The 25,992-nt window shown below is 45.9% G+C and overlaps 1 protein-coding gene across 1 annotated transcript in view; it reads left to right on the forward strand.

The window, feature by feature from the left end:
- The window catches only part of FAM135B (family with sequence similarity 135 member B), a 178,557-nt gene that overhangs the window by 65,916 nt on the left and 86,649 nt on the right, over window positions 1-25,992 (forward strand). The window contains exon 3 of the mRNA XM_040988499.1: window positions 15,995-16,134. Within this exon, the coding sequence (XP_040844433.1) occupies window positions 15,995-16,134 (140 nt within the window). The remainder of the gene's footprint in view (window positions 1-15,994; window positions 16,135-25,992) is intronic.

The following is a 25,992-nucleotide window of genomic DNA, read 5'->3' on the forward strand; positions in this document are numbered from 1 at the left end:
GACCCCAACTGTGGGCTTCTGCCCTCAGCGTTGTCCTCCACACTGGCATTGAAGGTAGTGATACTCTGTTCTCTTCCCTTTTCGAGCTGAAGGAAAACAGAGGCAGTGCAGCACCAGCTCTCCAGACAGTATCATAGTGTCATGCATCTCTCCCAAATCCCATCTTCCCTTCCCTTTGGGCATCATCTCCTCTCCCAAGTTGACCAATGGGTCCAAGAGCAGTAATTCCTACATACTCTTTTGGTGAGCTCTGCTTCTGAATCTATTGTTATTATTATTGATTTTCAGGGTGTCTTCTGAATTCTGTCATGCTTATATTTGAACAATCTATAATCATGCTTATTTTTTGTCTCTGTTTCTCTATTTCTTTGCGTTGTCGTTTTTGGTAGCTTGCATGGCCTCAGAACCGAATGACAACTTGAGAGTCTGGCGTTGTTGCTTGCTTCTTTTATCGTGTAATTGCTATGAAGACAGGGCTTTCCTTTCCGGTGTCCTGACTCACCTGTCTGATTCATCTTAGTCACTCAGAACTTAGGATCTGAGTCAGTGGATCGATGGTGCATGGACAGATGAACAGATGAATGACAAGAATTTCACATAAAATCTGACATCAGATAAAGATTGCTTCTCCTTCACCCAATTCTTGCATGGCCACTTCACTGGAGCACACTTTCTCTGCTGTTGATGGCTTTGGTTTAGAACGCTTTAGGCTAATATTGTTAAAGTTTGAGGCACAATAAAAGTCATGACTCTTAGAAATGAATGTTCTTGTTGATCTGCCTTGATGTAAGTGTGCTTTTCCCCAGCATGCTGAAATGATGCAGCGGCTGACTTCTGTTTTTGTGGATCAGTAACTAGTGACACTAACAGATTTCCATTGACTGCAGAGTTGAAAATCCCAGCCGTGGTGCTAGTATTTTTTGTAGACAGTATTGTGTATGTCCTTATTGCTGTCTTGGAGAAAAAGTTCCATCTCCATTTTTCAAGGGATAGGAAACTGAATCTCAAAGAATTTAAGAAGCGTGAAGCCAGGGAGGTGGACGTTTCTGAACTGTTGCTCTAGAGTGCTGGCTCATTTCATCACATCAAGTGAATAATTTGCCTTCTGTAAACTTTTGTGGATTTTTGATAATGGTCAAATGAGGAGGAAATGCTTTTAAAGATGAAAAGGTCCGTGGGTTAATTGTTTTGTCCTCTTTTTCAAGCCAAATAATAATTATTTAAAACTTCCATATCCAGCCATGATCTGTCAAGCAGGCAGATGCCACAGCCCAGACAGAGGACTCCGTCTAAAGCAGGTGGCTACTGTTGGGCAAAGAATCACAGAGCATCTCAAGGCAGAGCACAGAATTTTCCTGGAGGTGACAGATGAGTAGAAACCTTTTGTGTCCTCCAGGAGGGGTTCCATGCCAGGCAGAGGGGATAGTGTGGGTGAAGGTGGCAGGGGTATTGGCAACCTAGTGTGGCCTGCATAAAATTGGTTTTGAACATTATATAGGGTCTTTTCTCCTCTTTATCTTTTGTGGTATGGAAAGATACTGAGGGATTTGGAGCTGGAAGCAGTTTGATTTGTTTTTCATATTTGAAATCCTCTTCCATGCAAACTTGTGGAGAGAGACACAGCCCACCTGGGAGGCAATGGAGCAGATCAGAGATCCCTGAGCATCGGGTGAGGGTGAGGAGCCAAGGGCGCATGGGCGGGTCTGTTGGTGACTGAGATGGAGAGGGGTTTGAGCTCCTGGCAGAAAGTGGAGAAGCTGAAGGTGACCTTTCTCCGCTTTGTGCAGATGGTGCAATCACAGAAGCTTTCACTAGCATGAGAAGCCCAGGCTGTGGACATAAATTTCATTTCACTAAATGGGCTTACGCGCATAGGCCCTAAGCACTAAATGGCCCTGTGTGCTTAGGGCCATTTAGTGTCCAGGATGTGGACAGTGCACAAGGAGCAAAGCGGCCACTGTAAGTGGGATGGGGAGTGACTCTGCGGCGAGGGCCGAAGTGGCCTTTCACAGGAGCTCTGCAAATAGGGACATGACAAAGCCACTAGAATCAGGAGGATGGTCATATTTCATGTGACTGACCAGTTGGGATTTGGTGGAATTTTGCTGATGATCAAAAATGATGCAGACTGAGTTTTCTTGGACATATAGCAATGGTCAGTGAATGAACCATCTTTGTAAATTTTGTGGTGTTGCTCAGGGTTCATAAACCAGACTTGGGGTTGTTCAAGGTGAAGTTGAGCAATGAAGACCAGTGAAGAGTCAAAAGGGGGTCCATAGATAACCTGAGTGCTACTCAGCTGAGAGATTAGCCGTCTTTGCATATTTTATTCCTAGTAAGAGAATAAGGAGAACGTTTAAAAATCAGTAGGGAGTATCAGGCTTAAGAGGAAACAGGACTCAGTTTTTCTGGAGATATTCAAGAATATTTAGGACCAAAGAGATGAACTATACCCAACCCTTGGCTACCAACAACCAGGGCCAGCAGATGGTGGCCTTGGTGTCTAAACAGCGAATGTCAGGGTGACCTCTGTGCCATGATAGACTGATGTGAGCACAGGCCATGTGGGAATCGATCCTGGAGCCAACTGTGCAAACACATGCTTACACCGAGGAGGTGAGGCTAGGACACTCAGTTGGTTTTTAGAATTTGCTTAGATGCAGGGGTTGAGAGAACTTTGGGATAGCCCTTAAGTGCTCTGGCAAGCATCCTCGTCTCTGGAACTGGAGGGTGGAGTTGAGATTCTAATGCTGACTCCTGGGCTGCAGTGTCCACCTCTGTGATCCCCCAGTTCCTGTCTGTGGGATTGGCTTCCAACCGCATGCTCCCATATTGAATGTGTGAGTTTCTAGATACAGGAAACTTACTGAGAGAAGTGAAAAGCAAGGATTCCATCCTGGAGAATGCTTCTCCTTCCTTTGGGGATGACCAGTGTCCTCAGACTGAGGCTCAAGCCCTTATCTGGCAGCTCTTTTTGACCATCTGTTCAATTAAAAGTTCTGTCCTGGGCCACATGGCAGAAGACCACATGGCTGCCATCAGGAGCCTCAAGACAAATGGGGAGTGTTGGAGGGTGAGGACAGGAGGGCTGTGAGAGAAATAAGATAAAAAGAAGCCTATGTGGACACAGGAAAGGTATATATACAGATGAATAATGTGAGAAATACAGGTGACCTAGATACTAGGTGAGCTTAGGATTCCTTCCACTTGGGAAAACCTCCATGAAAGAGATGGCCACTTAGAGGGTGTGAGAAAGGGGCAGGGCTTAGAGGTTAAAACCCAACAACAAAACTGCTGATTGTATGCCTCCTGTGGCAGCTCTTACTTGAAGCCAAGAAAACACTGGAGAAAAACCCAGTGACCCATCTTAGAGGTGCCCATGGCCCGGGTGCAGAAAGACTCACAGGATTCTAACTCCAGGGACAGGTGCTCCAGTGAAGCTGGTGCCAAATGCTCTATGGACAAAGGGGGAGGGCAAGTGCCCTGTCTGTGACACTGAGGGAAGAGCATCCAGAGAAGTGACAATAAACCATGTCAGTGCGGATGAGGAGAAAGAAGCTCATGGGGAAGAAGTCAGGGTGAATGGAACATTTACAGATTACCCATTTCAGCAAAGTACCTTGCTTGGACTTTCAACATTGTTCATAAATGGCCAGAGCTAAACTGAGAGGAACACATACTTGGCATGGAGCTGGTTACCAGGAGCCTTTTCCCACCCTTCTACTCCCCCACAAATAAGAACATAAGCAAAATATTAAATAATCCTGTTGATACTTTTGGAAGCATAAACTTCCTTTTAGTTCTTACTCTTATTTGCCTATTCATTTATTTTATAATATATTTTGATAGTCCCTGGGATTTCCCACTCCCCCTCTCCAAATCCCCTCTTCCCACTGATTTCCCCTATTTTATTATACTAATACAGTCCCTCATAAAACAGTCATAAGTCCATCATTCTGCTGTTTAAGTGTATCCTGACATTGTAGATGTGGACAATGGCATAGCCAGCATCCTATTTTCAAGATATATTTAACATTTTCATTGGGAGTCTTTCTTTTTTAAAAGTAGAGATGCATACTGCATTTTATTTTCATATCTAGATATGGTAGTTTCTGTTATAAAGCTCAATTTCCTTTGTCTGATGTGATAATCACGACAACCCCATGTTAGAAACTAGCTGTGTTTGATGAAAACAAAGTGTTTTCAAACCATTCTTATGTTAGGAACAAATCAAGATATGAATTCAGGGCCTCTCAGCTTTTCTTCAGTGGCCCCGTGGCCTTCAGCATCTCTTGAGCACTCCACATGCAGCCTGCCACATTTGCATCACTTACCAAACACGTACTGGTCACTTACAGTGGGCTCACAGTGAAAGCCAGGAAGTGCTACTTCTGGGAATGTCACAATACTTCCCTATAGAAAGAGAAGAGCGTTGGGCCTCCTTCAAGACTAGAGAGTCTGTGGTGTCTGCAGATGCTGCCCAGCTCTGCGACCCTCAGTTAATACTTTTGATGACTTGAAAAGCTGTGTGTTGGATGGCAAGCTAGCAGCTTTCAGAGGTGCTGAGCTGTGTGATCTGTCGGTGAGAACATTCACTCTCAGCTGGGACTCTCAGAGAAGGATTATTTGAATCGGGCCGGACAGATGGGGAGGAAATGGAGCCAGGCTGGATCCCACAAGGCCCGCTTCCTGAAACATCAGTGCCAGTCATCTTCACCCTGGCGCTGAGCCTGGGACTGCTGCGCTTGTCTCCAGGGCTAAGGTAATAGGTGTAGAAATAAAAGTCGAGAAGCATTCCACAGACACTCAGGATGCGTGGCAAGCACTCTGGTGTCCTGTACCTAATGGTGTACAACTGATAGGAAGATTTTCCATCCACTGAATCACTCCCCAAGTGGCTGCAACAGCCACAGCTGAGTCAATCCAAAGCCAGAAGCTGAGAGCCTCTTCCAGGTCTCCCATGTGGGTGCAGGGTCCTAAAGCTTTGGGCCTTCCTCGACTGCTTTCCCAGGCCACAGGTAGGGAGCTGGAAGGAAAGTGAAGTATCCAAGACATGAACCGGCATTCATATGGGATCCTGGCAAGTGCAAGGCGAGGACTTTAGCCACTAGGCTACTGTGCTGGGCCCAGGACTATACTGTTGTCATGATATAGGAGAAATCTGTGAAAACTGAAGAGTTGGGAAGGGAAAGGGTAATCCCTGAGCCTATGGAACTGTATCATAAGAGTAAGTAAGTAATGTAAAAATACATTGTCCTTGTTTTCACCTACTTAAATGGGGAGAGAGAGAGAAAGAAAAGAGACATAGCAACACAGAAACGGGGGGAGAAAGAAATCTTCTACTTATTGATTCACTCCCCAGAGGCCCACAGGAGGGCCCAGGATCTGAAGTCGTGACCACCTGCTGCCTCCCGGGATGTATTATCAGGGAGCTGGATTAGAAGCATGGTGGCAGTGACTTGAACGGGCAGTCTGAAATGTGTTGTGAGCATCCTGGCTTGCAGCTGAACCTGTGTTGCCACAGCACTCACCCCTTGGAGTTGAAAGGTTTTCATATGGTTCAACAGAGGCCCGGCCTGAGTTGGGATAACCCCATCAGATACCAGGTGACTAATTGGGTTGGGACCTGAAGAAACACAGGCCAACTGGAAGAAAAACAAAGGGTACAGCGATTGAAGAGATTGGAGTTGAAGACAATGGGCCATCCCCAGAGCCGAATACAACACGGACGTACAAGCAGGGGGAAGGAGCTGAGTAAGGAAGGGGAGCTTGTCTGCGTTGGGGCCCTCCATCCCGGAAGCCAGGAGCTCAGAGCATGGTGAGGCTTAGAGGGACAGCAGGAGATTTGAAAACATATGGAGTGTAAAGACAAAGATGAGTGGCAGAAAGGGCCTCCACGGGACTGGCCAGCACATGGCATGGGGACACTTTGTTCATTTTATTCAGGAGCAACATTTGGTCCCTGCATCTGATGGGAGCCAAGTGTCATAAAAGATTCCAAATCCCGCAGGGTGGCCGGGTACACCGGCCCTTCCCGTGGCCCCACCTGTTTATTTACAATGTGTGATCAGAGCATTGAGGCAGCTGGCCTCGCTTGCTTGGCATGCATTCTCAAGGAGTGGTATCTGAGCTACTCAGTGCTGAATATCCTGCCAACCTGTCAGGCCCCCACAGGTATATGCTCTAATGGACAAGGCGAAAGGGGGCAAAGGTCAGACTCAGAGGAAGGAGGGCAGGTAGGCTTAGTTGGGGAAGGGAAGCGTCAGCCCTCGGAGTGAGTTAGGACTGAGGTGACTCATCTCTTACTGGGCCTGTCAGGTTTGGCTCAGCACCAGAGGGAAGCTCTGTCTGTGGAAGACAGTGGCCTCCTGGTCTCACCTACTTCAAGGGACTCTGTCAATCCCTGCTGTAGTTGAGACAAGCCAGAGCTACTCTTTGCAGTCTGTGATCTTCAACTGAGGCCAAGGTCACTGTGGATGGAACAGCTCCCTGTTCCGTGGACCATCCTGGGGACCCCGGTTGGGTGGGGACACTGAAGTCTTCACAACTATTTGATTAGCTGCGATTCTGCTATACTTAGTTATTTTGGGGAAGCATATGGCCGAGACAGATGGCCCAGGAAAGCCTGGAACACATCATCAGGGCTTTTTGCCTCCATTGGCTGGACCTCCTGAGGACTTCTTAACAGAACGGACTACACAACGAGAATGTCAGTTACACCTTTCTCAGAAAAACCCACATGTGTGCTTCGGGCGTATCTGTGCCAGCCGTTGGTAACGGAGCAGGGCTCCAGATTGGCACAGTCATTGAGAGGACTTCGCAGGAAGCAGGGCTGCCTCAGTGGGCTCACCACTCGTCTGCAACTCAGTCACCCCACAGACACCATCCAGTGTCACTGCCAGCTTCTCAGGGAGGAAGTCGCTTGAGCTCTGAGCAGCGTGTTTGCTGTGAATGCTTGCCAGGCCTGGTGCTGCACCCAGCTGCGTCTAGGCAGACTCCCCTCTCACTGCAGCCTCTGCACTCATCACTGAGCACCAGGAAGAACTTAGATGTTGCTCTAAGTGCAAGGGGCACTACGACCTCTGCTCTAGCTTTATATATGAATAGACTAGTGGGTGATGAGAGCAGGAACAGGATGCAAGTTTTTCAATGTCCCATGTGATAGGAAATCAAAGAGGCTGGCCACACACACAGGCACCACACGTGGGAGTGAATTGCAGAATATGCTGGTGACTGGGGAGGGGATGGGGATCTGAGTCCAGCAGGAAGGATTTTGTTAGCTCCACTGGTAAAACCAGGGGCGTGACGTGTTTGGGAAACACGAGTGTTTTACCTTGGGCTCTCCGTTTATCATCTTCTTTAACCAGAATCACACCAAGCAGGCAGGACATCAGGCCTCTCTGAATAGAGACGGGACTACAGGTCCTGGCTTCTAAGTGGTGTAGAAATCCTCGGTGCTGGGGGCAGTGTGATAAAGGCTAAAGTCCTCGCCTTGTGTGCGCCAGGATCCCGTATGGGTGCCTATTCATGTCCTGACTGCCCTGCTTTCCATCCAGCTCCCTGCTTGTGACCTGGAAAAGCCGTGGAAGATGGCCCCTGCACTTGCATGGGAGACCTGGAAGAGGCTCCTGGCTCCTGGCTTCAGATTGACTTAGCTCTGTATGTTGTGGCCAGTTAGGCAGTGAATCAGTGCATAGAAAATCTTCCTCTCTGTCTCCAGTCCTTGCTTTATATCTGCCTTTCCAATAAAAATAAATAAATCTTTAAAAATTGAAAAAGCAAGCCTTGGTGCCTTACTTCAGCTTTCATCATTATGAAATTGCTGAGGTAGTCTATTTAGTAGAGAGCTACAGTTTATTTTGATTCATGGTTCCAGATATTCAAAGTTCAAATATGTTGATGCAGGCTTTGGTGAGGGTCCCCTTGGCTGTGCCATCTGATGCTGGGGTCTCCCTACCTCCTCGAAAACCAGCAGGGTTGGGGCTGGTGTTGTGTGCAGTATCAGAGCATGTGTTTGAGTCCTGGCTACTCCACTTCCCATCCAGCTTCCTGCTAAAGGGCCTGGTGGGGTGACAGTAAATTGTGGATCTCGTGCTTGAGTCCCTAGTACTCATGTGGGACCCCAGATTTAGTTTCTGGCTCTTGGCTTCAGCTGTTCAACCTTCGTGATATTTGAGGGAGTGAATCAGTGGATGGAAGATCTCTCTTTCTCTCTCTCTCTCTCTCTCTCTCTCTCTCTCTCTCTCTCTCTCTCGGAGTCAAGATCTCATCTAACCCTCTAAACAATGTTGCTGGATCAACTTTCTACCTTCTTAATACCATTAATTTACAGCTTGTGGATTTGATTACACTTAGCAGATGATCTTTGGAAAGACGGCTTAGGTCCTCTTGGGCAGAAATATGGCTTTTTACAGGAGAAAAGATTTGGGACCAACACCTGTGATTAATAGCATAGAAATGTATGCGCAGCAAGAGAGAAGCCTTGAACTTGGATACCTGACCTGAGCAAGCAGGATTGGGCAGAAGAAGTCACCTGCTTTAGAGAGAGAGCATCTGTTGTCACTCTTCACAGTTAAAAGACAGTCTGGGGAAGTTTAGATTCTCATCCCCAAAATGTTTCCATTTGCTATGCAAGAAGATTCTTCGCTCTTCACCCAGGCAGTACTTGCTACCCTGGAGCGAGCATCCTTTCTTTCTTCCTTGGAAGGACAAATAAAGATCTTCTTCCCTGCCTCACTTGCACAGTGAGCTCTCCCAGCAGTGGTCTAGAGTGGATAATTCCTGACAGCCTTCGCCAGCCGTGTCCACTGCACAGAGCCGGTGAGCTGCAGCCTGTTTGCTCTCTGTCATTTCTCTGAGTTCCTATTGTGTGCTGCATCTTGCAACACACTTTGATCTGTCATTGCATTCAGCCCTCCTCATCCTAAAACATGTTCCACTCCATTCCTCTCTACAGAGTTGAGAAAACTGAGGCCCACATTGCAAATCCTTTGTTCCCAGGTACAGAGTGTCAATGGCAGAGCTTGAAATAAATCCACACTTTTCAACGTAAGTCTCTTGTCCTTATGAAAGCATGATGTACAAGACATGCACCGGTTTCTGTTATTGAAATGCAAATTGAAAACACCTGAGACCACTCAGCAGTTAGGCCCAGCCTGAAGGAACCCCAGCTGCTGAAAAGCACCCTCGAGGTGACACTCTGGCCTTTCCCTTGAAGATCATTGAGTAGGACACATCATCAGCCAGCAAAGTGCTATCCAGTGCTGGGCTTATTAGGCTCATTTTGATACATAGGCCACAATGGTTTACAATGAAGTAATTGTGCTCATTCCAGATGGATCAGAGAATGCTACCGCTAACTTGCGACAGCAGCCCTTGACCATGTCAAGCAGGCTAAATGGTATTCTTAACAGCTTTGGAGTTTACCTTTTTCTTTCTGTAGTATGCATTGCAGCCAGACCCTCGTGTCACCACACCTTGTAATTTAAGTTGGTTTGCAACGTAGGATGGGAGTTAGAAGCCCTGGGCACTGGACCCGTCCTCTGACCGCAGCCACTGTGAAATGATCTCCGCAAGGCTGTTCCCTCTATTCCTTCTTTCTTTTATAATCACGGACTAACGGATCCGGTGGCTATTAGAGTGACTGTAATATACAAAGCTTGTTGTTCTAAGAATAAAATTGTTTTTCTTCTGCAGCAGAAGTGATAGAGTATGAAAATGAAGTTCGCACAGAAAAAAAGTTGGGGAAAATGTGCTAAATATGGAAGAATATTTCTGTTGATGGCTGCATCTTCACCAGTGACAGCCTCGTGACTGGATAGACAGTTTAAGAAGTAGAAGAACTGAAAGACAGGAGTTGGAGTCATTGTCCTACTGTCCCCTCGACACTGAGTTTGTAACACCTTGAATAATCATTTCTACTCAAGAGTAAAATAAAACTCAGTTCACTAAGTCGTGAGAGAGCAAAATCAATCACATGGGATGTAGATGAAGCTGATCCAGACTGGCTTCTGTAGAACAACTTCCAATGAGCAAAACCACTTCATGTTTATAATGTGTTTTGAGAAAAAAGTGACAATTTCAAATCATACTACATAGCATCTATATCTAAGCTCGATTTGTTGTACATAATTTATCGCTTCAATTAAGATTTTAAATTGGCCTATATAAAGTGCTGCAATGAATTTGCAGAAATGAAGTTTTCATGTAGATAAAGAGATGTCCTTGAAGCGACACAAGGGAGCTGCTTACTCCTTATGCCACTGACAAAAAAAAGCCTACAAAGCATCTTGAGGTTCACTGATGCATCCAGTGCTTTGTCCAAGACCTAGGACAATTAACAACTATTAAAAGAATTAAAAGCAGGCAATTAATAAATATGTAATGAATGAATATTTGTAGGAGCATGTATAGAAATGTGCTAATCTAGGATTATGGGTAAGCATCCACTTATATCCGCGTGCATAAAGGTAAGTTTTCGGTAGACAATGTGCAGCACATTAAGCTAAAAATTGATAGTCTATTGAAATGCCAGTTAAAAATGTTCAGATGTTTGAACTAGGGCTCCTTGTTTAGAGATGCTAAAACGCCTCCCTCACTTCTCATTGTCCAATGCCCTCATGCAGTGAAATAGGCGTTGCCTCTGAATGCCAGCTGTGGCTGGAGCTGGGTCTGATGGGTGCTTCCTGGGCACGCAGGGTCTCTGCTGAAGTGGCATGGTGAGCTTGCATGTCCAGGGGTTTTTGCACAGGCCATCAGGTGACCTCATCTTGAGCTCCCAGCTTAGGATTCTCCAGACAATTAGTTTTTTTCTGCTGAATTTTCTTTCTATAACCTGTTTAATTTGCATTATGGTCAAAGACTTAAGGACTTACTCAATGGAGTTCAACAAATAAAAGGTAAAAAAGAGCATAGTATAGCAAGAAATCGGCAAGGGCTTTGATGGTCAAGTGAGAAGATGCTCCAAGTTATTCACACCCAGTTTAAAACAGATTTAAAAGCAAAGTTTGACCAAGCACTTCAGCCAAGCTGATACACATGGTGGATTGTTTGTTTGTTCAAGCTTTATTTTTTTTTTTTAGCTTAATGCTTCCCTCCAATGTAAGAGAGAACATATTTTTGTCTTTCTGTGAGTGAATGTTTGCCCCCTCCAGAGCTCATGTTGAAATTTAGTTGCTATAGTAACTGGAGAGATTGGACATGTAAGCATGGTGGGATTTCTGATATTGTAATACCACGAGGCAGACCCCTTTGTCTCTTGGCCCTCTGCCTTCTTCCATGGGGTGATACACCATCCATGGTGTTGAAATTCTCAGCTTCCAGAGCTTTGAGCCATACACTTCTATTTCTTATAAACCTCTCAGTCTGTGATACTGCATTATACTAGCAGTACAAAGCAAAACAGAACACAACATTCACATGTTCAGCCATTGCTCTTCCAAGCACGACTTTCCATTCAGGTTAGGTGGTCCATAGAACCTTCCAGCTCACAGTACAGACAGAGCAGCCTCCTCCCCAGAAGGCCTTGGGCCTGTGCACACACACACAGTCATGGTTCTGGGTGCCTGCCTCGCCAGGTGCAGATGCCTTGCCTTGCCTGACCAACCGAGGCATTTGATAGATACCTCCTTGGCTGAGAAAAAGTCTATTCTAATCGGCCTCCTCACTGTGCAGGCTCCCTAGAAACTCAACAAGAGCCTCGTACTTTCTTCCCAAGAAGTTCCCTGTGTTCTATCTGGATGGATTCACTTGCTTTTCTGTGACTGGACGTTTATGGATTGGCAGGTGGTCAGCATTGTCCCTCTCCACTGTGGACAGGAGTGCTTGCTGGCCCTGCCGGTCACTGACACTTGTCTCACCAAGGGAAATATTCTGGCCATCCCCAGAAGAAACAGCTAATATATTTTCAATGTGTCTTTCTCTTTTACCTATTCCTAAAATCTTTCAGAAAAATGGAAGGAAATGTGATTTTCTGTTCTTCCTATTCCCAACAACAATGACAGTAGCACCTGGTGTGAGGGGCATCATCATTATCATCTTTTGAAATGTGTTCATCTTTTGAAAATTTTACAGACAAAAGAACTTTACTTATTTCATCGAAGGCCCACAGTGAATTTAGAAATCAGGAGGAGCATTTTTCTTGCCTTACTGAGCTCAGAGTTAATGACTAGTCCCAGCCCTTGCAGGTGGAAAGTGATGAGGACAAGTCTAGAACTTGTGTTTTCCTTAAAAAGGAGATGTTCTCTCAACAAGACTAAAGCCAAAGTTGGGATGCCATGGAGCTTACTATCATAGGGCTTTCCTATGTTGATTCTAACATGGTGGAGTGTTCGCCCCGGGCTTGAAAACGTGCAGTCGTGAATTTTCAGAAATTTATTTCTCAAATACCCAGTTGGCCTCAGACCCAGGAAGGAGAGAAAAAATTTCTTTTGGAGTTTTTAAAAAATATGAGTTGTGATTTATTTGAAAGACTGAGTTAGTTGCAGAGAGATCCTCTATCTGCTAGTTCACTCTGCAACCTGGGTTAGGCCTGGCTGAAGCCAACAACTGGAGGTTCTTCCAGGTCTGCCATTGTAGTGGACATCTTCCACGGCTTTTCCAGGCCATTAGCAGAGAGCTGGATTTGAAGCGCAGTAGATGAAACACAAACTGGCACCCATATGGCATGCTGGCACTGCAGGTAATGGCTTACCCAAGCATACTACCACACCAGCTCTGTTGAGTTTTGACTGTATAAAAATCACAATTCTTTAGGGAGCTCAGACAGTGCCACAGTCACATTGTTGTAATGAGACTCAGATCCATCTCTTCAAGTAAATATCCCTAAGGTGCTTCAGGGTTGAGCTGTGGGGCCACGGATCCATGCCACATGAGCGACGTCTTCCATCTGTATGTGGTCCACACTTAGAGCCCTCTGCAGCTGGAGCAAGTTTTCAGCAGGGGACCCAGCATTTGAGCTCTAAACACCTAGGTATGAGAAATATTAATATCATTCATCTTGGGGAAGAGAGAAGAAATGGAGCAACTCCAAACTCTTCCAGGGAGTGCTAATGGACCTGAATTTCCAGAGTAAAAGTGTTGACTTGAGTTTTTTTTACAGGATTTGAAGGAGTCTCTTTTTCCTTGTCCCTCTCCCTTTTCTCTCTCCACTCCTTGATGCCTCTAGGATTTTCTTTTCATCCATTCTGCTTTGCCCAATGAAGCTGCGATTCTCCGCATACATGGTACTAACAAAACATGACAGATCCTTGGAAAGTCTTCAGTCTGCACCTGCTCGTTAGACTTGTTGACTGCTGATCTGACTGTCAAATAATAAGCAAAACTGCCCTAAAGATAGAAATGGTCCTTCAGGCCATAGCCAGGAAAGGTTAGCATCCCGGGATACAAACTGGATTTACCAGGGGGGAGCCTGAGTGCCTCCCTTCTCTCCCGATCCTGATGCCTGAATCCTAAGAGGTAGGTGAGAGTTCGATGCTTGAGGGATGAACCAAGTTGATCAAGAAACCTGCATCAAATAAGCAGGAGCAGCACTGGTGCTCATCTCAAGGAGTGTTTTTGCCAAGGGGAGAAGAGAATTCCTTCTGGATGTCATCTGTACCTGGCCTGTTGAGGGAGAATCCTGAACAGGTGCTGCCCCAGCAATTGCCTGGGTCCCAGATGAGTATCTCACCCTTTTTGAAAGACACTTGTTTTACACTGTATTTAATAGTGATGAGAAAATGACACAGAAAATCCCATGGAGTCTGAGAAATGCCTCACTCTGCACCACAGTTGGTCACTGTGAAATCTGGTGATCTTCGGTAAGCACCATTGAGTCCTGTGGTCTGGTTTGCCACTCTGCTTTAAAAAAAAAAAAAAATTAGAGGAGTTGAATTCCCCATAAAAATGTGGCCAATGAAAATGGTGTTCAACAGAAAATACTCATAGAATTCTCAAGAAACACAATTAAAAGGGCATCGGGCTGTGGTTACAGTGCAGTCAGAGGCATGGCTGGCCTGAGGGTGCTGTTTCCTCTCTCTCTGCACAGCCAGTCCCCTGCAGTCAGTGTGCCTTTGCTAAGAGGTGGTGTCAGCTGACCACAAAGGCGGCTGATGGAGCTGTGCTGCTGCTGTCTTTCCTGAGAGCTAATGGTTCTGAGCAGCTCCGACCGGCAGAGTGCTGGCCCCATCCATCCTGTGCTGCTGTTGTCTGGTTTATAGATGAGCTGGGCCTTGACAGTGATGGAGAAAGGGCTGGACTAGCAAATAAAACAGAGCAGCATCTGTACACAGGAGTTTCTATTTAAAGGCCACATCAGCTTGAATCCAACAGCTCCAAATCAGGCTGCATTAGGCTAAGCATTTTATTTTCTTCACGAAGGAGTGTAAGCTTGAGCAAGTGTGTCCTAGTGGCTCTGGGAACAGTCTCGGGGTTACGTGTTTTGTGCCACTTCCTCTGAAGCTGCAAGATAGCTGTTGATTTAGGGGAGGTGACAGTGGTTCTTTGTGCCTCCAGGGACACCTTAGGCCGAATGGGATGTTGCACCAGACACTCCAGCAGTTTTTCTTTGTTGCTTGCAAGGGTTTTTCTTACTTTGTGGCTTCCTTTGTCACCATGCTTGTTTAATTCTTCCAGTCATGCTTTACAGAGCACCTGCCCTTTGCTACCTGCTGTTTCCTGTTCTCAGGAATTACGGGGACAGATAGAAGGATGAAGTCACACAGTGCTTTATCATAAATCCGTGCCTTTGCTCAGCCTGTCATAACAAAACATCATAAACTGACCATGGAAGCTTGTTTCCCACAGTTCCAGAGTCTGGAATTTGGGGTTCAGGCTCCGTTGAGGGTGCTCCTCTGTTTGCAGCCTGGAGACTTCTGCAGTGTACCCCCATATGATGGGGTGAATCTGGGACTGGGTCTCTGCCCTCTTCCTTAAGGACTCAATCTCATTCACAACAACCCGTCCTGGTGACTTAATTCCCTCTCAGAGGCTTTGCCACCACTTTCCTTCACAGAGGGGTTCATTGGAACATGGATTTGGGAAGGGGGGCAGAATTCCTCAGTCCACAGCAAGGACTTTCTGCTGCTTTTCCATACCTCGTTCTCTTCATCTGCAGTGAAGCTTTCCTTAGGAACTAGCTGTGAGTACATGGGAAAGCGACACATATGACAAGACCTTTTGCAGCTGTAATATACCATGCAGTTGGTCATTATTATGACTGACTGAGCATTTATTCTAGAAACATTATTATCACTTGTATGAGAACACATACAGCCATAACTGTGCAGTTACATGATTTGAGGAATCCACCTCCTTGCTCCTCACTGCCCTGGTCAATGGATGCCATCGCGTCTCTCCAGCCCACTGAGTGGGTGTTTGTTCTTGACATTCAACCTGGCTTTGAAGCAGTGTGTAGGAATTATTGTCTACTCAAGACACAAAACTGTATAAATTCCTTAGAAAAATTGGTAGGTAGTATAATTAAAATTAGCAACCTTACTTAAATTATTCAAGACAGAGTGTTCTTCATATGGCAGGGATGTGTTAACTCCATCTTGGCGGGGACGGGGGGAGAGAGAGAGAGAGAGAGATCCTGTAAGGCTTCTAGGAACTCCTTGTAGAGTAAGGTGCACCTGGGTGAGTTCCCTATATCTGCTACTCTCCTCATCAATGTTTCTAGAAGAGGGAGATTGCTGAAGGGTAACATGCCAACATGGGAAAATTTAGCAGGCTCCAAATTCCTACCAAGGAGCACTGCCCATGGTTTGACAAATGACCTTGTCAAAATCAGAAAGTTTGCAAGATGTGGAACAAAGGTCTCCTGAGATTCCATCGCCATTCAGTGAGCAGAAGTCTTCCCACGATGCAGTCTCATTCATGTGTGATTTTAAGCTTGGGAACTGGTGATGCAATGTGGGGTCATTAATTTTTTGAACCATGACAGACTGCTTCTTGGGGCTGCTAGTATAGGGACCATGCTGAAGTTCATGGGCTCTTCTTTGTTCTCGCCTCACAGAGAGCAGCAGCCTGCACTCAGCCTGCATCCACGAGAACACGGTACTTAGCCGAGTCTTTCAGATCTTGTACAGGAATGAAGAGGTGCCCGTAAATGATGTCATGATCTTCCGAGCTCACCTTCTCCTGGACGGCGAAAGGGTAAGTGGTGAACCCCGCACCAGCCACGTGTGACTGCTGCCTCTCCTTGTGCACTAAGTGAGAAATGAAAGGGAAACAGTGTATTTACCTAGGAATGTGATAGCTGTGTATTCATGATTTCAGAGCAGAGAGAAAATGCACTTACATTTCTCTCCTTCCTTCCTTCCTTCCTTCTTTTTGTATTTTCTTTCATGAAATTTTTTGTTCCATGCAGATAAGATGGTTGGCAGTCTCCATGGCTACTCTACTGAGTCACTGTGTGTGTCTCTTACCCAGACCATCAATAGAGGCTTACTGAGTAATGCTGTTCTCAGGGTTTGTGTTGGACATTTGGATCAAGGACGGACTTGAAGAAGGAAGAAGGGCCCTTAAGAGGTTGATATTTGAGCCAGAAAGCAGACAATGACTAAGCATGGCGAGAAGTGATAGGCACTCAGCTGCCTGCGTGTGTGGAGGAATGGCAGGGAGGGAGAGCTAACAAACCTAGGGCCAAGCGCAGTTAGCGGGAATCGGTTCTCAGCTGCGTGTGCTGTGAGTCCATCAGAGAGAGGAGGGACATCCTAGGAAAGGCACAGAGAGTGAGTAAAGGCTGAGAGAATGGGGGCGGGGGCAGGGGCATTTTCTGTTTGTCAGAAACATGGTTGAAAATTCCTCATTCTGCAAATTAAGCAGTTTGAGAAGACTGTTTGAAGTCCAGATCGTTGCCGTCACTCCCCCATCCCACCTCAAGTCCCTGTTGCCATGTTGTAGCTGATCATTTCTTTCTAGAATGCCTTCAGTGGCATTGATGTGTTCCTATTTCAGGAAAACCTAATTAAAGTTCCCCCCCCCGAAAAAAAGGGAGAATCAAGATGGCAGAATGGGGGTAAGGACACGTTTAAATGGATGGAAAAACATTTAATCAGTATGAAGCAGAGAGGACATATTCCAGGAAATAGGAAAGGACAGAACAATAGCAGAGGGATACCTGGACACTGAAGACACAGGAAATCAGTGGGCACAGCAGTGTGGTGTTGCAGTGACTAATACCCCAGCAGTATTCAGCTAGTGGCAATCTGAACTCTACCAGGAGCCAGAACTCCACCAGCAGCCAGGTGGGAAGGGACTTTCACTGGGAGCTTCGGAGGTGAACCCAGACAAAGAATTGTCTGTCCTGCAGGTCCGTTTGATTTGACCAGGAGCAGAAACAGAGCAGCAGATTCCAGATGGGCAGTGCGAGAACAGGGTGGATTTCACAGCCCAGTCAGCACCCTAGAGCCGAATTGGGTGCCATTTTGCATAAGGAGGCAAAGGCAAGGGAAAGGACTGAGCATACGCTGAGCTGGGAGTGAACTCACTTCTGACTCAGTGAACTGCAGCAATGGGGAATTCTACAGGTTCCACCCAAGACAGGTCTGGGTAGCCCTCAGACCTGATGGCCAGCAGATCAAGAATTCTAGTGATGTACCACTACTGCGGCAAAAGCTTTAAGACTGCAGGGAATAACAGTGAACTGCACATGTGCTGAGCTTGTGAGAACTCACTGAGTTCAGCAAATTGCACTGGTCCCACAGGAAAATAATACCGACTGTGGCATCATACAGGTTAAAATAGGTCCATGTGGCACCCAGACCTAACGTCTAACAGGTTCCAACAAGATCAGCGCCACCAACAACCTAACTAGATACGACACCTGGTGTCTCTCTAATCCTAAGACCTGCTCCAACTGGAAATGGGAGAAAGGTTGCAGAGACAACAGTGCAGCCTTAGCACGGTATCACAGGAGGAGAGTGGTGAGCCAGGAGCTGGGGCTGTAGAGACCATGGTGGAAATCTAACATAAGAACCCAGGCCTGGAACTTGCTGGAGGTTGTGGCACAATTGGCTGCAAGCAAAGAGTTGTGTATCAACTGCAAAAAGTAAAATTGCATTGTACACCTGTGGGTGATACAGCTTAGAAACCTGCCCCAAGAAGAACACTCTGCTAACCAGAAGTACAATGACCAAGAGCAAAAGAAGAGACAAAGGCACAATGAATATTACTGAAGAGTCCTCTGCAAAGGAGCAAAACCCTATGCCAACTTCAGAGTTAACTGAGGAAGACATCGAGAAAATGGGGCATACAGAATTCATAAGACTCACTTTAAAGCTTCTGATCAAAAATGAGAAACACGAGAGTTCAAAGAATTTAAGGAAGCAGTAAAGCAAATCAAGGTTGATATATCAGAAATTAAGAACACAGTAGAACAAATTAAAAATACAATGGAGAGTCTCAAAAAGGAATGAAGCAAGCAGAAGAAAGAATCTCAGAATTGGAAGATATTTCTTGTCATCATGGGGAAGCAAACAAAAATCTGGAAGCTGAGCAGAACTGGATCAGGCCAAAAAAGATATGCAAGAATTTAAAGAAACTATTAAGAGGCCAAATATAAGAGTTATGGGAGTCCCAGAAGGTGCAGAAAGAGAAGCTGAGGAGTTTGCAAATGTATTTAAGGAAATAATCAAGGAAAATTTTCCCAATCTAGAGAAAGAATTGGGAAACAAGATCCAGGAGGGTCACAGAACTCCCAACAGGCTTGATCAAAAGTGATCTTCACCAAGACACATGATCATCAAGCTTTCTTCAATTGAACACAAGGAAAAGATCCTTAAATGTGCACGTGAAAAAAAATCAATTGACATATAAAGAAATGCCAATTAAACTCATAGATCTCTCATAGAAAAGTCCACAGGCAAGAAGAGAATGGAGTGACATATTCCAGATTCTAAAAGAAAATAAATGTCAGCCTAGGATAACATATCCAGCAAAACTTTCTTTTATCTTTGAAAATGAAATAAAATTCTTTCACAGTAAAGGAAAGTTAAAAGAGTTTGCATCTTCCAAACCTGCCTTACAAATGATACTTCAAGATGTTCTCTTGACAGAGAAGAGGAATAGCACCTACCAAAACCAAAGGCAAACGGGAAGAACATCCCAGTAAAATGACAACAGAAGACTAAATTATTGAACAACCCATTCCTAAAATGACAGGATCAAAGTTCCATCCATACATAATAAACTCTGAATGTAAATGGTTTAAGCTCAATCAAAAGTCATAGATTAGTAGACTGGATTTAAAAACAAAACACATCTATTTGTTGTCTAGAAGAGACACATTTCACCAACAAAAATCAGCTGAAGTTATATCTCATGGATTTTGATGTTTTTGTTAGTTTCATCTCTTCAAAACAGCTTATTGTGATTAAATTCTTCAATCAGGCATAGATCATACAGTAGCATCATTTTCTTCAAGAAGGTTCTTGATTTTCACTTCTTTAGCTACACGTTAGTCATTTAATAGCATGTTATTTAACTTCATGGTGTCATCAATTTCTTTTTTCTCCCTGATGTTGATTTTGTTTTGTGGCTTTTCATTTAAGGGGATATATAGTAGTTCTGTAATGGAGACTAACATTCAGATGTGAGGATGCATGTGGTATGCATCTCTACTTCCAGACAAAGATGGGCTTACAATGAAACTGTGTGCTATATCTTGACAATAGGATTCTGGACTCTGCCATTGTCCATGCCCACAATGATGGACATATAACTGAGTATGAAGAATTATATGTTAGTAATGATATAGAGGAACTAGGCAGGGGGGAGGGAATTGGGAAGGGGATAAGGGAAATGCCAAGAGCCTATGGAACGGTATCATAAAATGATAATAATAATAATAATAATAATAATAATAATAATAATAATAAAATGTGAAAAAAAAATGTCCCCCTATTCACATTCCCCATGCAATGCGCATTGTGATTGCTACTGGGCATCTGACTTTACTCTCCCGTGCCCCTTGGCTTTTTGTCCACATCTTTTATGTTCTAGGCAGTGACCAGATTCCCCTGTGTGGGTAAAAGTAAAAGGCTCTGACTCATTCTGCATTAAATAATTTGTCCAGCCCTCAAAGTCTTTTTGAGCCCTCACTAGGCATCCACTATGTTCTGGAGGTAAAATGATAAACAAGAAAATAACCCCAGTGCTTTGAGGCTTGTGTTTTCATGTTAGATCGACAAATCCCAATGTAACCCAGTATGTTGGTTGTGTATGTGCAAATATAATGTGTTACTGAGCCTGCATACTACCGCATGCTGAGCCCACTGATCTGTGAGAAATACCCGTGAGGGATGTAGGAGTATGTGTTTGCATCCTTATTGGAATCCTAATAGGGAAACTGTGACTACATCCCAAAGAGGAGAGGCCACAGGCTGGACCCTCTCTGCAGGACTTGACGGGTTGTCAAGAGCTCAGCACAGTCATCACCATGACCTTCACAGGAGATGGAGACCGTTTCCTGGAGGAGGAGTGACAGGGAAGAGAGGGAGCCCCCTGAGAAGCCAGCCTTGAGCTGAGTGCCTGATCCTGAAGATGTTCTAGGCCTGCGAAGGTCTCCGAGTTGGTGTTCCTGGAAGAGCTTACGGCCAAGGCAAAGGCCCTGGGTGGGAATGAGTTCCAGATGGATGAGGAGAAGCTTTGAGATCAAGGTGATTTGTACCATGTGTGAGGGTGGAGCATCAGAGAGTAGCGTCTGAGAGGAGGGCCGGTCCAGAGTTTCGGAGTACTGTGGACATGGGAAGGATGTAGAACTCATTCTTGGATAATAAAAAGCCATTGCTTTTTGTCAGGAAACTGTAATGGCACAGTTTTAATTTGATGATTTCGTCGTTTCACTCAGTCTGTGTGTGTCTCCGGACTGGAGCCTCCTGTCTCTGAATTCCTTGCACTCCAGTGAAACTTGGTAGTGAGAGAGTGACTCAGTGGCAGAGTAATGGTACTGAGTTTCAACTCTCTCCTTTTCAGGGTCTTTGTAAGTTCTTTCTTCCAAATGGAAATGAAGAGGCTCCATTTTCCCTGTGTGGGTGGCGCTCAGCCCTTACCTTGTACCGTGCCCAGGCCACGTTCATCTTCCTAACAACAACATGAGGCTGATTCCTTAATTTCTTAAACTACCACAGTGCATATTAATAGTTTGTCTGCAAATGGGATACAGACTCCTGCCAGCTGTGCTGTGCTTGACTACTGCTTGTCCATCACCCCCTCTTTGCCTGTCTTCCTGTCCTGGGAGACTGAATGCATAGACTGCTCCTTAGCCTCTGTGCCTTTGGGTTCCCCTTGGGTTCAGGTTTTGAAAGCTCCTGCAAATGACCTGGGAGGAGCCCAGAGTATTCACTCCCCAGGCTCCTTCCACATTGGACTGCAGAGGGTACACTAGGCTGGCGGGGTGCTGGAGCTTGTTCACAGTAGCCTTCACAAGCCACAGGTATGTATCTCTTTGGCTCCATAATTCATGACTTCATGTTGGAGCTTGGAATCAGGATGGAAACCTTTCCATCACAGAAACCAGCAAGATCATAAGGCAATGTTTATGTTTCCTTCAGAAAGCTGCTTGTCACGCGTTCACCAGCACATCACTGGTCATGCCCTTCTAGCAGTGGGCCCAATGCTGATGAAGCAGAACATTCCATGTGCCTCTCTCGTTCTGGTAACTGTCAAGCAAGGGTGATGCGGAAGTCATCTGTCTATCAAATTCAAGATCCTGAACATTCATGTGGTGCGTTGTCAACTGTCCCTTGGATGCACCTGTGCTTGATGCTGTTTCTTTCCTGGGTCCCAGTCAACTGACTTAGTTTTGGAAAAGCTACCCTGTGATTGCCTGTAAAAGAAAGGAACTGCCCGTGGTGCTGCACACTGCAGGTCAGCTTGCCCAAATGCCAGTAAGGGAACAGCACTGTGTGCCTCCTGGGCTCTTGTGCTGCGGATTGTTGATCCCTGAGAGGGACCTGGGTACTGTAGGCGTGATTGGAGCCAGGATTTACACAAAGTTCAGATAGCTTGGCTATTATTCCATTGGTCTTGCACCTGCCTCTAACAGTTTACAGCCTTTCAATTTAACCTTTCTCAACACCCAGTTTTAGCTGGTGGTGATTATAACAAGCTTGAGGATGAACAGGGCATTTGATTCACAGCACACACTGTTTTTTTATAAGTCCAATTGTTTTTCCCTGTAAGGGGCTAGCATGTTGTTTTTCCCTTTAAGGGGTTAGCGTGTTGTTTTTCCCTGTAAGGGGTTAGCGTGTTGTTTTTCCTTGTAAGTGGGTTAGTGTGTTGTGTTGGAGAAATCCATGCAGCACCAGCATTGCTGCTGATCCTTGTGTCTAAATCCAAGACAATTACAGATCATCAGGGGCTGGCATTATGATGTAGTGGGTTCGATACCAGGGTATTATGTTAAAACACCTATTCAAGTCACACTGCACAGCTTCTCATCCAGCTCCCTGCTGTGATGCCTAGGAAAGTAGCAGAATATGGCTCATTGAGTCCCCACTGTCACACAGGACACTTGGATGTAGTGTGGCCCCTGGCTTCAGCTGGTCCACCCCCCGAAAAAGTGAATGTAGATCTTTTGTTGTTTTTTTTTAATTTCTCCTGTCTCTCTGCCATTCTGGCTTTCAAATCAATAAAATAAATGTTACAAAATTTTTTAAAAAATGAATGCCTATGGGCCCAGCGCAGTGGCGCAAGTGGTTAAGGTCTTCGCCTTGCACGCCCGGGATCCCATATGGGCACCGGTTCTATCCCGGCAGCCCCGCTTCCCTTCCAGCTCCCCGCCTGTGGCCTGGGAGAACAGTCGAGGATGGTCCAAAGCTTTGGGACCCTGCACCCGTGTGGGAGACCCGGAAGAGGCTCCTGGCTTTGGATCGGCATAGCATCGGCCTGTTGCACTCACTTAGGGAGTGAATCATCGGACGGAAGATCTTCCTCTCTGTCTCTCCTCTGTGTATATCCGCCTTTCCAATAAAAAAATAACAACAACAACAACAAAAAGAATGCCTATAAAAGGCCTGGCACTGTGTTCTCAAAGGCACACAGCCTGCCCTGTGGACAAGAGGCATTGATGGTATGGCCTCTTAGCCACCAGGCACACTATTCTATATGCGGTAGGGCATTCATTGTTGTAGCCTCTGCAACCAGGTTTCACACAAGTTAAAGAGAGTACAGAACTAATCACTTGATGAAGTGTTTTCTCAACAGGTGCACATGGTGAGCCTACAAGCAGTGCAGATATTTTTATTTGCATACTCTGCATAAATTTCACAGGTGATTCTGGGAGTCTTATAAAAGACACAGAACAGTAAAGGGTAAAAAGGTAGCTGTAGGTTCATCCAGAATGGGGGACCAAAAAAGGGAGGGAGCACAAGGAAGCTTGCACAGTAGTGCCGTGTGCACAGTAGTGCCGTGTGCACAGCCTGACTCTAGGCCTGGGCTGGAGGCATCCCACGCACCCGGCCATCGAAGAGAATTTGTATTTTCATCAAGGTGCCTGAACTTTGAGCCAGACAAGGAGCAGGTTATCTCCAAAAGAACTTTCTGAGAAAAGTTGCTGTTGGAACTCATTCAAAAAGCTAAGCTGGGGGGTGACAGATGCAAGGTTGGGACCTGTTGAGGAGAGGCTGCAGGCAGAGGAGGCTAAGGGCCCCTCGCGCAGCATGCGTGCTGCCCCCAGTGCATCCTTAGGAGTGTTTTGTGCTTTCCTTGATGAAAGGTGAGCATCTGTGCTCTGTCTAGTCAGCAAGCCTAGGACAGACAGTATTGATTCTCTAATCCCCATTTCAGTCGTGCTTTGACCAAAGTGCCTTGCCAGCTTTCCTGAACTCTTTGCTTACAGACATGGCCTAGGTCTGAGTTGTGTTTGAGCTACTGTTTTGCAGAGTGTATAAAAATTGGAACCCTGGAAATAAACTTTGTCAGTTGCCCACGAAAGCTCCGTCCCCCCATTTCTTTTAAACTTGCAGTTGCATCTTTCGAGGTTTAACCAGGAGAAACATTTCCCAGAGTGACATACCTCAGTGCCTTATGGTCCTACTCCCCTGGCAGGACTGGTTCTGATGAGGCTACTGGTCTGCCCCACTCAGACCTTTCTGTTAGAAGGGTGAATGATTCAGAGTCTTGGTAAGGAGGCCTGGGTGGAGTGGCATTCAGGAGGCTCTGAAGAGACAGATTATAGCAAACCTGGGAAAAGCAACGGAGGGAGGATTTGGAGAGGAGATCGCCCTTACTAAGGGGCATTGAACAAAGCTAGGAAGGAAGGGCAAGAGCCAGCCGGCATGAATGCCCTTTAGGTCCTAAAAAAGACCATGTATTACCCATGCAAGCAGCTCCTTTGGGATGTAGCAAAGGGAGTGCTGGGATTTACAAAGGTCAGCCTAGCAGGGAACAGGGAGATGGAGTGGGAGCCCAAGGGCAAGGAGGGTACTGCTGTCTTCCTGAATGGGCACAACAGGGCCTGGAAGGGCACGCTGCAGGAAGCCAGCTGCAGCCTGCAGACCTGGCCACCAGATAAGATTGGAAGGAAGAACTCTGTGCAAAGGGAAGTTAAGGTGAGTTGATTTTAAAGTTTTGCCGTGAAATAAGCTTGACGAGGGGACAAGCACTGTGGTATGGCAAGATAAACTGCTGCCTGTGTTACCAAGCTCTGTGGTTATTGGTGCCCTGATTTGAGTCCTTGCTGCTCTATCTATGCTCCAAAGAATTTTAGCAAAACAAAGAAAGGGCTTGCAGATGTCTTTGATGGTCCAGAGGCCACCGGGGAAGCTCTCTGTGTGGGGACTGGCGGACTTCAGCCCATTAGGACACTTCCAACGGCCTTCTTGCCAGGGATGGGGTGTGCTGTGTGTCAGACACTGTACTGAGTGCTTTGTCGTTTCTTATGGAGTCACTGCATGTCTTTACGGGGGATTTTATGATTCTGTTTTTATAGTAAGAAAACAGAGGTTTAGAGAAAAGATAATGTTTGTTCCAAATCACCTCCTTGGGAAGAAGTAGAGCTGGGTTGGCTTCCACACTGGGTGTGTGACAAGGTCAAGACCCCATGCCGGAGCTGGTGGAGCCCTGGTTTCTTATGTGGCCTGCCACTATGGTCTGTTGCAAGTCAAGACAGTAAGCGTGACTCCCCTGGCTTGAGAGTCGTCAGCACTCCGTGTGTGCATTTTCTTACTAGTTCATCCAGGAGCAATGCCACGGGGCAAGCAATTTATTTCACGCCAGTTTTTTAGAAGAGAGAACAATGGAGAGCTTGGTCTCACAGATGCTCGGTGACAGCGCCAACATTTGTGTCCATGGTCTCTGATTCTTAGCTGGCTGTCTGCAGTGGAGCTCAAGAGAGAAGAAGAAAGGAGAACACCAGAGAGCCAGCCAAAACCAACCAATGTGTGACTTGTGTGGGTAAAAGGACCACAGATGGAACCCTGGCGACAGAGTAATGGATAGCAATTGATGGGATCCAGGGTCTAGGGCTCACCGACCAGCCCAGCTTAGAGTTTGCTCTGCCTTTCTGCCTTCATTTGAAACCGTGATACAATATTTCTGAATTCAGAGTCATATCCACATTAAATAAGATCGTGTTTGTGCAGTACTGTCCCTGTCACATAGTAACTCTAGTTATTGTTTTTTTTTTTCTTAATATACAAGGCTTCCTAGTGCTACTGAAGTGACTTTTGAGAGGGGAGGTTGTTTGTGCGTGGTAAGGCAGGATAAAGGGAAGTCACGCATGTGTCATGCATGTATACCTGTATATGTGTGCAAAGATTGGCAACAGCCAGCCATGGAATGAATGGTTAGAAAAGACCATGCTTTTCATTGTGGAGTCTTGTGAAGGGAAGATATATGCAGAGACCGGACTGCCCCATGGATCCACACCTCGTGCAGGCTGGCGGTGGTTCTCTTGGCTCGCACCCGGACCTCCTTCCCAGACGCTGCGTGCTCTTGGGGATGACCTCCTTGGCCAGTCTCACTTCCCAGCCTCTGGGGACAACATGCTGCATTGCTTTCCGTGTGTGT

This window comes from Ochotona curzoniae, unplaced genomic scaffold (genome assembly GCF_017591425.1).
Source record: "Ochotona curzoniae isolate NIBS_2020 unplaced genomic scaffold, NIBS_Ocur_1.0 contig_4895, whole genome shotgun sequence".
Classification (NCBI taxonomy): domain Eukaryota; kingdom Metazoa; phylum Chordata; class Mammalia; order Lagomorpha; family Ochotonidae; genus Ochotona; species Ochotona curzoniae.